Source organism: Zingiber officinale, chromosome 9A (genome assembly GCF_018446385.1).
Source record: "Zingiber officinale cultivar Zhangliang chromosome 9A, Zo_v1.1, whole genome shotgun sequence".
Classification (NCBI taxonomy): Eukaryota; Viridiplantae; Streptophyta; class Magnoliopsida; order Zingiberales; family Zingiberaceae; genus Zingiber; species Zingiber officinale.
Genome location: NC_056002.1, coordinates 136802224 through 136814866, shown reverse-complemented (window position 1 = coordinate 136814866; position 12643 = coordinate 136802224). Strand labels below are relative to the sequence as shown.

Here is a 12643-nt window from a genome sequence, read left to right as displayed (position 1 = left end):
ATAACATGATCACATTTAGTGGGTAATGACAAATTTGTTGAATATTGGGCGATCTAAATGTGAAGGAATGAGTATTTATTCATTGAGGCAACTAACTTTCATTTAATCGCACAAATGGTGAAATTGTCACCTTAACGACGATCTCACACATTTTGAAAGAAAATAAATTATAAAGAATATTTTATCTCAACACAATAATCTTTAAATAGGGAGATTAGACACCCAAAATGATAATTTTACACCTATTAAAAATCAATCTCAAATCCTATTATAAATACAATCATACAACTACCAACTAGGCCAACATATAAGGACATTAAAGTACACATTCAAGATTAAAAGTTGGCTCGTGATATGTCCAAACCCCAATAGGTCCCTAAGCTTATGAGAGGAATTAAATATTCATGAATAAAAAAATTATACTATTTTAATAATTTTATTCATCTCAGACGTCTCCCATAGCACATCCCAAGAAAAGAAGATAAATTACATAATTAATTTATAATCTATTGTTAAATTATTAGAGTGGAAAGAATATTTAAATAAATTTGAGCAATTCATTAAATTAAATAAATAAATAAATTTAAATATATTTAGATCGTTAATTTATTAAATTTAAACGTGCTCATAAATAAAAGTTATAAATTATTCATAAATAATATCTATGAACAAACTTAATGTACCATATTAATTAAAATATGGCGAAAGAAATGGTCGAATGATCTTTCCACCTGTGAGAATGACAAAATCAGGAAAACGCATGAATTATTGAGTTTCTTCAAGACTAATACTATAAATGAGTTATTTACAAAGGCTAATTATTGTTATACTAGTAATGGTGGTACTGGCCAACAGGAGGACCAAGATCTTTGATGCATTGCATTGAAGAATATTGAGGAAAGGAAATTCGCCAGAGAAGCCTGTATGATAGAAATAAGCTGGCACGGACAAGCGCATCCATGGCAGACAAAAACTCCTGCTTCTGGCCGTAGCAATGGGAGACTATTGAATGGTAAAACTCCCTTTCACATCCGAAAAGTTGGAAGTTTGGAAAATAGTTGATCTGCCCAAGAAGATAGTTTCAAATGCATTACTGTTATAAAAAGAGCTTGGATTTCGCTACCACAGGGCAAATACTAGTATCACTTCAATTCTGCATCAGAAACAGTTCGCTCCCAGAAACTCAAAAATAACGATCTTTCGTGTAGGAAATGGCCAATCCAAAAATTAAAATTTAGCCATGCAAATACACCCATAATCTTGCGAATTGAACCTTTTTATTTTCTTCACCAATTCAAACTTTCATGTATAAAATGACAGCAGTGTAAATAAACTATTAAACCAATGCAAGCACGTTATTAGAACAATTACTACTCATATTGACTTAATCTTCAGTGAAATATATATCTATGCTCTAATCAAAAGGAATGCTACTACCACGCCTCGTGTGAAAGGCTTTCTATAGAGATTACCACATTAAATGTGTTCAAAAAACACTGCCTTAGAAAACAGGTGTTATTTGGATTAGGTACCAAAGAACTAAGCATAGATAGTGAGAATGAGCATTTCATTTGTTTAAGTGGCGTGGCTTTAAAAGTTCTCAATTTTAAATGCTTGGGCAATCCCCATTATTTTTTTTTTCTTTTTTTGATAATCTTGGTGTCTGGACTTTGCCCAACTAATCCGGGAGTTAGATGACCTTCTCTCCAGTTTGCCTATCGGATAAATCCAAAGTAAAACTTATGCACACTTAAAGATCGACCTCTAGAATATTCGTCCCTATCAAGATTTGAAACTTGATCCTCTTATTTGTTTCCTTAAGTGTTTTACCACTGCACCACACCTTATGGGGGTTTGGGCAGTCCCCATTAGGTATCGTCTCAGCCGGATATGTAACTACTAGACAGAGATAGCCCAACAAGTGACCTTTTGACAACCAACAAGTTAAACAAAATTATTGGTCCATGCAACAATTAGGATACCATTACAAATTAATTAGAAATTGAGAAACAAGAACACTAAGTGCAAGTTTATTTGGAGGGGAAAAAAAATGAAGGGATGGATTAGTCTAGGTGGATGAATATTGTTTGATCATCCAACAAATGAAAATAATAGAGGGATAAAAAATTTAAAGCAACTAATGACTTGAACATCGAATCGAGCCTCCTTAACTTGTCTAGCACGCTCAGTCCATCCAGTTCATATAGCCCATCCAAGATAACTTGCTCATCCGAACAACTTTATCTGATTAACCTCGAGGGATTAAAAATTTGAAGCAATTAATGGCTTGAACATTCAGACTCCTTAACTTGTCTAGCACACCCAGCCCATCCAATTCATCTAGCCCGTCCAAGTTGACTTGCTCATCCGAACTGCTTGATCCTGTTGGACCCCGTGGTAGTTTTGATGTGATCAACCAAGTTGGTTAGGTCCTGCTGTGTTTAATCCCTGTGTCTGAGTGTGCAGGAGCTTAGGAACACAGGAAGTCGAGCAGAAGACGCAGCTAGCGAGAAGGACGGCACGGGAAGGGAGCCGACGGGCTCGGTGCGTCCGAAGGACGAGAGAGCTGCGGAAGAGTACTCCCGGTGGGCGTGAAGAGCGTGTGCGGCGTTCGAGGGACGTTAAGCCGGGATGGAAGGCTGCTCAAGGAGAAGGCTGGGAATTGGGTTCGGGTGAGCCCTATTCCGGTTGGCCGCAATCACACAAAAGAACGGAGCTTCGGAAGCCAAAGCGAAAAAGAAAAGGAGTTAAAAGAGGCTGAAAATTACTGTAGCAGGAAGTTACTGTAGCAGAAGTTACTGTACCTTTAAGGCGCCTTAAACAAGCTTGAAGGCGCCTTTATCAAGCCTGTTGAAGGCGCCTTCATCAGTCTGTTTTGACCGTTTGCGCTGCGAATAAAGTTTTATCCGTTGACCGAGCTGGAGGCGCCTTAAACCTTGTTGGAAGCGCCTTGGACCCTCGGGATAGACTTTCCAGGAGCTATAAAAAGGCCCCTGGAGCTAGGAATTCAATAACAACTCAAGCAATCAATCTGTAAGCAATTCCTAGCAGTAGTTCTGAGCAATTAGAGTGTAAAAGGCTTCTCCGCCTTCAGAGAAGGAGAATTTTCTTAGTGCGTTTTTCACTGCCCTGGATTAACAACCCTCTTGGTTGTAACCAAGTTAAATTTCTGTTTCTGTTTTTACTTGCTGTCTTTATTATTTTACTACTGCATTTATTCTGAGTTGAAATCCGAGGAGGGTAGTTTTACTTTTTATTTACAGCAATTCACCCCCTCTTGCCGATCTCCGCTGCACCAACAAGTGGTATCAGAGCCTGATCGCCTCAGAAGGACTAACCGCTAACTGAAGCACTACGATCAAGACGATGGCCGGAGCGAACATCTATCCCCGAAGTTCGACGGAGACTTCGCCACATGGAAGCACAAAATGGAGGTATTTTTTAAAACCGAATTTGACATTCTTTTAATAATAAAATATGGCTATGCAGTACCAAAAGACAAGGAGGAAAATACCTGGACGAAAAAGGAGCAAGCAGATTTCGTCGCCAACGGAAAAGCTGAGTTCCACCTTCTCAGCGTTCTACCGCCGCAGGAGGTAAATCGGATCGGAAGCTACGACTCAGCGAAAGATCTCTGGGAAAAATTCCTGGAGCTTCACGAAGGTACTTCCGAAGCGAAGCTAGCGAAGCGCGACATCCTCCGGAACCAGTTAACGAACCTCCGGATGAACTAAGGCGAGAAGGTAGCGCAACTCCAAGCTAGAATCAAGGAGCTGATAACGCAACTAACGAACCTTGGAGAAGAGGTAACCAACCGGGATTCCATTCGATACGCGCTCAATGCCTTCCCGAGAACTCCAGAGTGGGCCTCCTTAGTAGATGCATACTACATCTCTAAGGATCTCGAGGTAAGTACGTTAGAACAGTTATTTTCGACTTTTGAACTTCACGAATCTCGAGTTTCAGAGCCAAATGGAGTAGAGAAGACCGGTCAGAATATAGCTCTAAAGGCAAAAGTAAACGGTTCTGACTCCGAAGCCTCAGTCGACGAATCCGAAGCGGCACTACTGGTAAGACGCTTCAATAAGTTTTTCAGCATTAATAAATTTAAATCGCAGAGGCATCATCGAAAGAAGAGGACGGTTCGTTGCTACAACTGCAATGAAGAAGGGCACATCAAGGAGGACTGCCTAAAATTGAAAAGAAAGGAGAAAGAAAAGGAAAAGCCAAAATACAAGAAACCAGAACCCTCCAAGCACAAGAATCTGAAGGCTACTTGGTCAGATTCGTCAACCTCTGAGTCGGACATCGAAGAATTCTCGGGGTTAGCGCTATTGGCGAACCATCAACCGGAAGAAGACTCAAGCTCAGAGATGAGCATCGATGAAGGGGGAGGAACATCAGAAGAAGAAAGCAGCAGTGAAGGGGGAGCGTCACCAGATCAGGTAAGTAAGGTACGCAATCTAACCCCTTCTCAGTCTTTTCGATTTATTAAATCGCTTTCTAAAGACTTATTCGAAGTAGAAAAAGAAAATAAAGAATTAAAAATGAAATTAGCAAAAGCATGTCCACTTGAAATGTATGATAGTGTAAAATCAGAAAATGATAAATTAAAATTAGAAATTGAAAAACTGAAATCTGTTGCATGCTTAAATCAATTTCCAAATTCAAAATTAAGACTTTATGAAAAATTGAACTGGTACATTAGAAACCATCAGGGTCAACTTAGAAGAATACCCAAAAATTATGTACCCCCTAAGTATCTGAATAATCCTATAGGTAGGAACCTCTATTGGGTTCCAAAATCTGTGCTTAATTAATTTTTCAAAAAATTAAAAGCTTACAGTGAAAAAATTAAACATTGAAATTCTTTATGGAAGCTTTTCTAAGGAAGTGGTTGTTGCTCCAATAACCAAGAAGGCCTAGTGCCTCGCCACGACCTGGAAGCTAAAATATTGAAAGAAAATGTTTAATTAACTTTCTGAAAAAGCATTAAAAAAAAGAATTAAATAATGCTTTGAAAGTTTATCAAATATTTGTTAAAATAAACAAAAATTCCTTAGAAATTTTTTAAAAATTCTAACTTAATTTTTTTTGGTTAGAAATTTTCTTCTGGAAAATTCTAAAAGATCATTCACTTGACCTAGGAATTTTTTTGGGAACATTTACTTAGGATTTTTTTTTACTTAAATTTTTTTGGAAAATTGGTTTTAACTTGGCAATTTTAAAAAAAAAAAATCATTTTAGGAGGAGTTAGAAAATTTAAAATTTCTGCTATTATTTTTTGTTTAGGGGGAGTTAGAAAAATTTAAAACTTCTGCTATTATTTTTATATAAATTGTTGCAATTTTTTCTAATTGCAAAAATTATACTTAACTTGTTAGTTTAGTAATTTTTTCTTTAAAATTACTGTTCATGTTTATTGTTAACCCTAACTTGAACTTGGGTTGATACACATCAAAAAGGAGGAGATTGTTGGACCCCGTGGTAGTTTTGATGTGATCAACCAAGTTGGTTAGGTCCTGCTGTGTTTGATCCCTGTGTCTGAGTGTGCAGGAGCTTAGGAACACAGGAAGTCGAGCAGAAGACGCAGCTAGCGAGAAGGACGGCACGGGAAGGGAGCCGACGGGCTCGGTGCGTCCGAAGGACGAGAGAGCTGCGGAAGAGTAATCCTGGTGGGCGTGAAGAGCGTGTGCGGCGTTCGAGGGACGTTAAGACGGGACGGAAGGCTGCTCGAGGAGAAGGCCGGGAATTGGGTTCGGGTGAGCCCTATTCCGGTTGGCCGCAATCACCCAAAAGAACGGAGCTTCGGAAGCCAAAGCGAAGAAGAAAAGGAGTCAAAAGAGGCTGGAAATTACTGTAGCAGGAAGTTACTGTAACTGAAGTTACTGTAGCTTTAAGGCGCCTTAAACAAGCTTGAAGGCGCCCTTGAAGGCGCCTTCAAGGGTCTGTTTTGACCGTTTGCGCTGCGGATAAAGTTTTATCCGCTGACCTAGCTGGAGGCGCCTTAAACCTTGTTGGAGGCGCCTTGGACCCTCGGGATAGATTTTCCAGGAGCTATAAAAAGGCCCCTGGAGCTAGGAATTCAATAACAACTCAAGCAATTTCTAGCAGTAGTTCTGAGCAATTAGAGTGTAAAAGGCTTCTTCGCCATCAGAGAAGGAGAATTTTCTTAGTGCGCTTTTCACTGTCCTGGATTAACAACCCTCTTGGTTGTAACCAGGTTAAATTTCTGTTTCTGTTTTTACTTTCTGTCTTTATTATTTTACTACTGCATTTATTCTGAGTTGAAATCCGAGGAGGGTAGTTTTACTTTTTATTTACAGCAATTCACCCCCTCTTGCCGGTCTCCGCTGCACCAACAGATCCGATTAACCTCTGTGTGGCTCATCCAATCTATCCTGCCTATTAAGCCAACCCAGCATGTTCAACCCAACCAACAATGACTGAACGATCTAGCTAATAATCAATCGAGCCCACTCGAACTAATAGAATTGACCACTTAATCTGGCTAGTTTAGGTCTTATGGATTGCTCATCCTGCGTTAGCCAATCAAATTGATCAAGTGAGGTTAGCACTCAACTTCAATATAGTGGCATAACGATGAGGTCTAGTGCTTGTGAGTGCGGCATTGGTTAGGTCAAGTAGCATTTCAGATACACTAGTTGTTATTTCAAGTGTCATGGATGGGTATTAGTTTGCAAGGAGGTGAGGATAAACATAATCTAGAAAGGATGAGGGATATAGTTTCCAGCCAACTTGGGTAGAACCAAAATGGTCAATCAAAGAGATCTCTTGTACATTGCAATTTTTCATCCTTCCTAAATATTCTTTCCAAAGGAAACAATAGCAAGGATGGAAAGTTTTTAAAAAATCCATCAAATTTATAATCTGTCTCCTAGTTTTCCATCCAAATAACCAAGTTTCATACAAAATGGTATAAAACTAAACAACACCCTGGTAGAATATGCAACAAATCAACAACATTATTGAAGATCCAAACCAAATTGTTTCAAGCTGAACTATGTGCAATATCAGAAAATAGTAAGATAACACCTGAATTTAGATTTTAGAAGCTTTTTCAGAGAAGGCAACACTAGATATGAAGGAAATGATATCCATACATATCAATATAAAGGAATTGGTAAAATGATAGCACCTTAACTTGTGGTCTGACCATCTTTTTGATCTCTTTATTTTTAACAGTATATTAATGAAAACTCAATTTCAGAGAAGAGAACCTATCTATGTAAGACACAGCCTTGAATCATTGCATGCGATCTATAAACTAAAAATGGGCCTGAGTAGTTTCAGATGAACTAGACAATGCAGAATAAATATTTAAAGCAAGTTGGCCCATTTCATGTTTGATATGTTCAAATGCAATTAGATCAAGTAAATTATAGTTATAGAATGACAGTGCATGAAATAGACAATGAAGAATTAGGAATCAGAGTTCCGACAGAAACTGTCTATTGAGTATTGACTATTCAACCATCTTTGGTTGTCATTTCCCAGATATTGAATGCTTAAAAATTTTATTTATAGCTATAAGCAACAATCCACAATTTTATACATCTCTATAAATCTACTACAGGCTCAAAATATCCTAACCCCATCTAGTACCGAACTATAAGTCTGGAATACAATTACCTACACCTTTACCATCATCTCATATTTTACTTACAGAAACTAGTCACATTTTACTTGACTAAACCAACCAATTTTTTTTTTTTTTGTTTCAACCAATTGCCTAGCATTCCGCCAAGAAGTTTGTACCGAAACCAAAAATACTAAAAATAATAGCCAACAAAAACTACGTGCCAAAAATCATTCTTCCGAATTGAATTAAATGAGAATCAGATAAGTTGGCAGCGCAACTGCAATGCTACCGATCCATGCAATGCCCATGTTTTCTGATTTTGTGCTTGATCCAACTTTCTGGGATCCTAATAAGCGTGATCAATTGCTAGTAAAATAAGGTCCTTTCCAACATAACCCCATTTTTTAAAGGACAAAGGGGATCTTTTTCTCTCTCGCACAGAATAATTCTATTTCTTTCCGAAGAAGAAATTCAGGATCTAAAATCCTATGTGACAATGTAATGAAGACGAAAGTCCAATCAAAGATCAGCGTAGTTGGAGTGAGTCTACTCGGTACCTGGCATAGGGTTGGGGTTCGAGAGGGGAAAATCGACAAAGGATCGCCCTGCCCAATCCGGACAAAATGGAGACGAGGCCGACCAGATATAGCATCATGAGGAGGCCGATCACCCAAGGGAACATAAGAAAGCCGAGCAAGAACGTCATGGAGCCGCCGAGCATCATGGTGAGCGAGGCGCCGAGGAGGAACGAGGCGAGGCCTGCGGGTGAGAGGCGAGGGAGGAGATGGGAGGAGTGGAAGGCCGCAAGGAAGAGAGCGGAGAGGTCGAGGGATGGCGGCCGGGATCGGTTCTGCTGATCGTCGTGAAGGCGGAGCATGTTGAAGTCCAACGAAAGAGGGGAAAGAGAGGGAGGAGAACTAAATCGATGGCGTGGGAGGAAGAGGAAGGATGAGTCGAGGGAAAAGGGAAGGAACGGATAGGGTTGGTGAAGTGGAAGTTTATCGTAAGCGCCATTCGGGGATAAAGAAAAAGGCAAATTTTATGTTTACTAGTGTTGATGAGGTGGCAGCAACGTGTGGAGATTGCATTTTCTATTTATTTATTCAGACTGTCAGAAATGAGATCTTATTTCATACAAAATTAAAGTATACAGATTCGTTAATGAAATCTTTTAAAGGAAGAAATTTAAATGTGTAATCTTTGTCATTAGTCATGCTAATTTGTAGATAAATAAAAAAAGCTTATACGCGGCAAAGGATGGAGATGGAAGTCGAAGTGGGACGATCGACTTGGCTCCTCTTTCCGGCTCTTTCTTGTAGTCCGGCGACTCAATCAATGCATAATGCAGTTTGCTAGTGGTTCATCCATTGGTAATCTTAAATAGGAATAAATTTAACATCGACTGTAGAAACACTAAGGTCCTGAATTGAGATATTAAGATGGATGACATCGGAAGACCTATCATTATCACCATAGCGACGAAGGACTTCAACAAGTTTGTTGCGGCTACTGTGCGGGTTGTTTAACAAGCACAGCCTGCATAGCTAGCAACAAATCCTCCACCATCAAAATTGCTTCTATGCAGGTGCGTAGCCACCTTAAGGAGAGGGGGTGCGACCGCCCCCTCTCACATTTTATTAAAAAATTATATATATATAACCAAGTTTAATGTTTAAACAAGTTGGAACGATTTAAAAAGAATTAGGATATTTTTGACGAAATCTTTCATTTTTCTCTCTCCCTCTTCTCCCTCCTCTCCTTGTGCATGTTACATCCCAACCGTACTATATGCCACCCCTTAGCTCATTCCTCTCTTTTATTTTTTTTCCTCTTCTTTCTCATTTGCTTCTTATCCTTATCTTCTCTAACGTTAGTAAACCTACAATTTTTTCCTCTCCTCTTCTAAACCACAAGAGCTTTTTTCTTCTCCTTTCTCTTTTCCAGTAAGCCAGAAATGTAACAGCAGTTGCTGCCCTCTTCTAGAAACAAGATCAAGCAGCCATTAACCCCCCTATCTTCTTCCTCTTCTAGTATTTTTTAGGATTTTATTGACACGGCAAAATAGTCATGTTTTGTCTTACCTTGCTCTCTTTGTATTATTGCCGAGCTCACTGAAACTAGTTAAGGTTGCTAACGAAGAAAGTAAAGTTCTCCTTTTTTTACTTCTTCCTCTCAATTTTTTATCTTCTCTATTTTTCTCAAAAACAATGATCTTCCAAGAGTTGTAAGTTATTCCTTTCTCGTTTCATGAATTTTTGAAAATTGCCCCTTCTAATTGAAAATCCTGACTACGCCCCTGCTTCTATGTCTGTCGGGATACCTCAAATTTCTCATCGGAGGCCACCGCAATCGACTGAAACACCTTAAGCTTCAATCGTGACTCCAGTTGGAACCTCTATTAGACAAGAGCAATCTCTTGAGTCTTCGGCATTAGACCACCTTCAGGGTAAAGGTCCTTCTACTAGCAGCGTAAAGGACTCCCCTAGTACTCCTTTCTCTCATGATATCATTAAACACAAGCTACTCCATTTTTTGACCATTACAAATCGGGGAGTACATAGGAGCATTCGACCCAGAAGATCATTTGTGTTGATTTGAAAATGTGGCCTTATTACATCAGTATATCGATGACATTAAATGTCAAGCCTTCCTAACAACACCGGCTGGCTCGGCTCAGTAATAGTTCAACCGACTCCCGCCCTCTTCCATCTGATCTTTCGAAGTAACTTGCTATATCATTTTGCCAGCAGTAAAAGGTATCATAAACTTCTATCAATATGTCTCCCTCAAGCGGAAGCCAAAGGAAATCTTGAAGGAATATATTCAACAATTTAATCAAGTCGCTCAAGACGTTCCCTCGGCCACTTTCAAAAGTGCTAGTGAACGCTTTCACCTATGGATTGGTGGAAGAGGACTTCCTTCGGTCCTTGGTGAAGAAACCCCCGACTGATTTTGACAACTTGATGGGTTGAGTGATCCAATATGTCAATGTGGAGAAAGTTCAATTCACCAACAGAAAAGACGTTAAACCCTGACTCCTATAGTCATTTAGTTGGAGCCAAATCTCCTCCGCCACCCTTACAAAATAGAGTCATGCTCGAGTCATTAGCAAACGGTGGCTCGAGGGGGAGAAAGAGTAATGCAGACTGTTGGAGTCGCCCCAATGCCGATTGCAGAACCAGGTCGATGGGTCCCCAATTTTTGAGCTTGTCATCAATCTAAGGGGCATTCTACTAGGAATGTCATCAGTATGCCCAAGAGCTTCGTCGAGTCGCTAATCAACGTTCGATGAACTGAAAGCCCTCTCACTGAGCCGCTCAAAGCCCTAGTGATTGTTCACTCCGGGTCTTCTCATCACTCTCCTTACCAAACCTCTCAATGAGATGAAGCACCCCAATAGTCGAAGCTTTGAGCTAGCTCTCCGTCTAACAAAGCCCGAGAGTCATCTCAATCTCGCCAAGAATCCCGTTGAAAAGAGAACAAAGATAATACTACTCAAGGGGATGCCCATATGATCTCAGAAGGCCCAATAGATGGAGATTCAAATCAAGAAAGAAAATCTCATGGTTGGCGGCTTGAAAGCTGAGTCAACATGAGAAGGGGTCAAGAAGAAGGCCCTCAAATAGGCTTTGGTCATGGAGACTTAGAGGAAGTAGAAGCTCCTCAAGAAAACACCCTAGTCATTTGGGCCACCATTGCTAACTATAATGTTGCTCGAGTTTTCATCGACATCGACAGTTTTGTCATAATCTTAAAAAAATCCTTCAATCAATTGCAGATAGATATCTAAAGAAACTTCATCCCATGGCTACCTCCCTATTCAAATTCACCGGACATAAAGTGCAACTACTCAATCAGATCAACTTGGCAATATCTATGGGACCAGAACAGCGGTGATGAACTTGACACACCTCCTTCATCATAGTGGATGTGTCTTAATCATAGTCAGACTAGCTTGGCAATATCTACTCGGATTGGCCTGCCTCGTTAAACAATTTAAGTGAATTTAATTGTAATTTATCAACTTATTTAAAGGCGGATCCAAGTGGGCCACCCTCTTTGGCTTATGACCCGTGGGTTTGGGTTGGACCACGGGTTGAGAAAAAAATAAAATTTTCTGCCAAAATTTAAAATTAAAGTGGAAAATTCAATAGGCTTATGGGTTGATCCACTTAATCCGTAACCCAAATTTAAAAATTATAATATTATTATTTTTAAAAATTTTAGTGGGCTCATGGGTTGGCTCGCTTAGCCTGCAATCCTCCTTGGGTTGAGTTGGGTTAGGGATTTTCCAACCCATCAAGATAACGGGTCATCTTGCCCCGCCCCGCCCAATAGTTAGCCCGCTATGAGCAGCAGGTTCACTCCGCTACAAGTCAGCCCGTTTAACAGCTGTAGATGTGCCCTCTGTTGGTACCCCATATGGGACCTACACCCTCAACTTATAATGTCATGTTGGGGTGACCCATTTTGAATGTCTTCCAAACCGTGGTCCCCACCTTCCATCAAAAAGTTAAGTTCCCCATGTAAGATCAAGTTAGCAAAGTCAAAGGAGACAAGGGGCAGCTAGAAAATGTTATGTGGAGATAGTTAGACAAATGAAAAACCTGAAGAACTCAAGGGGTTGAAGTATAGGTGGTATAAGACATACCCATGCCTCAACCGACTGAAGAACAAGAAGAGATACAAATGCATCCCGTGCAGGCCTACATAACTACTCAAGTAGATGTGGATCTTCACTAGAGCTCAAGCAAGATCTGATTGCATGTCTCTAGCATAATTATGATGTCTTTGCTTGGTCAGCTTAGGAGATCACTAGTATATCACTGACAGTGATGAAGCACCAACTTAACACACTCCGAGATGATTACAAAGTTAGACAGAAGAAAAGAAACTTTGGGTCCGAGCAAAACAAGATAATCCGAATAGAGATCACCAAATTATTAGAAGCAGGGCATGTTCAAGAGGTTCAATTCCCGACTTGGCCGATAAATATGGTTTTGGTTTTCAAGCTTAAAATCAAGTGGAGGGTCTGTGTGG

General features: G+C 39.8%; 1 protein-coding gene across 2 annotated transcripts; it reads right to left on the bottom strand.

Annotated features, from left to right (window-relative positions):
- Positions 1–210: 210 nt before the first annotated feature.
- Positions 211–8609, bottom strand: LOC122020409. Of its 2 annotated transcripts, XR_006122221.1 has the most exons (4): positions 8161–8609; positions 831–1063; positions 684–731; positions 211–376 (listed from the first exon to the last, which is right to left on the bottom strand). XR_006122221.1 is itself a non-coding variant. In XM_042578332.1 (2 exons), exons 1-2 carry the CDS (start codon positions 8478–8480, stop codon positions 1003–1005), a joined length of 381 nt encoding a protein of 126 aa, XP_042434266.1. In that variant the 5' UTR covers positions 8481–8607; the 3' UTR covers positions 769–1002. The 2 variants fall into 2 exon arrangements, 1 of the variants encoding a protein (XP_042434266.1); XM_042578332.1 differs by lacking the exons at positions 211–376; positions 684–731 and having other exon boundaries at positions 769–1063; positions 8161–8607.
- Between the last annotated feature and the right edge of the window lie 4034 nt (positions 8610–12643).

What these genes read in the sequence shown, in the direction of transcription:
- LOC122020409 (XM_042578332.1), bottom strand. Translation starts at nt 8,480, where the DNA reads ATGCTCCGCCTTCACGACGATCAGCAGAACCGATCCCGGCCGCCATCC. An exon ending in GAACCCCAACCCTATGCCAG is followed by an intron (nt 1,064 to 8,160) that starts GTACCGAGTAGA and finishes CTTCTTGGGCAG; the next exon opens with ATCAACTATTTTCCAAACTT.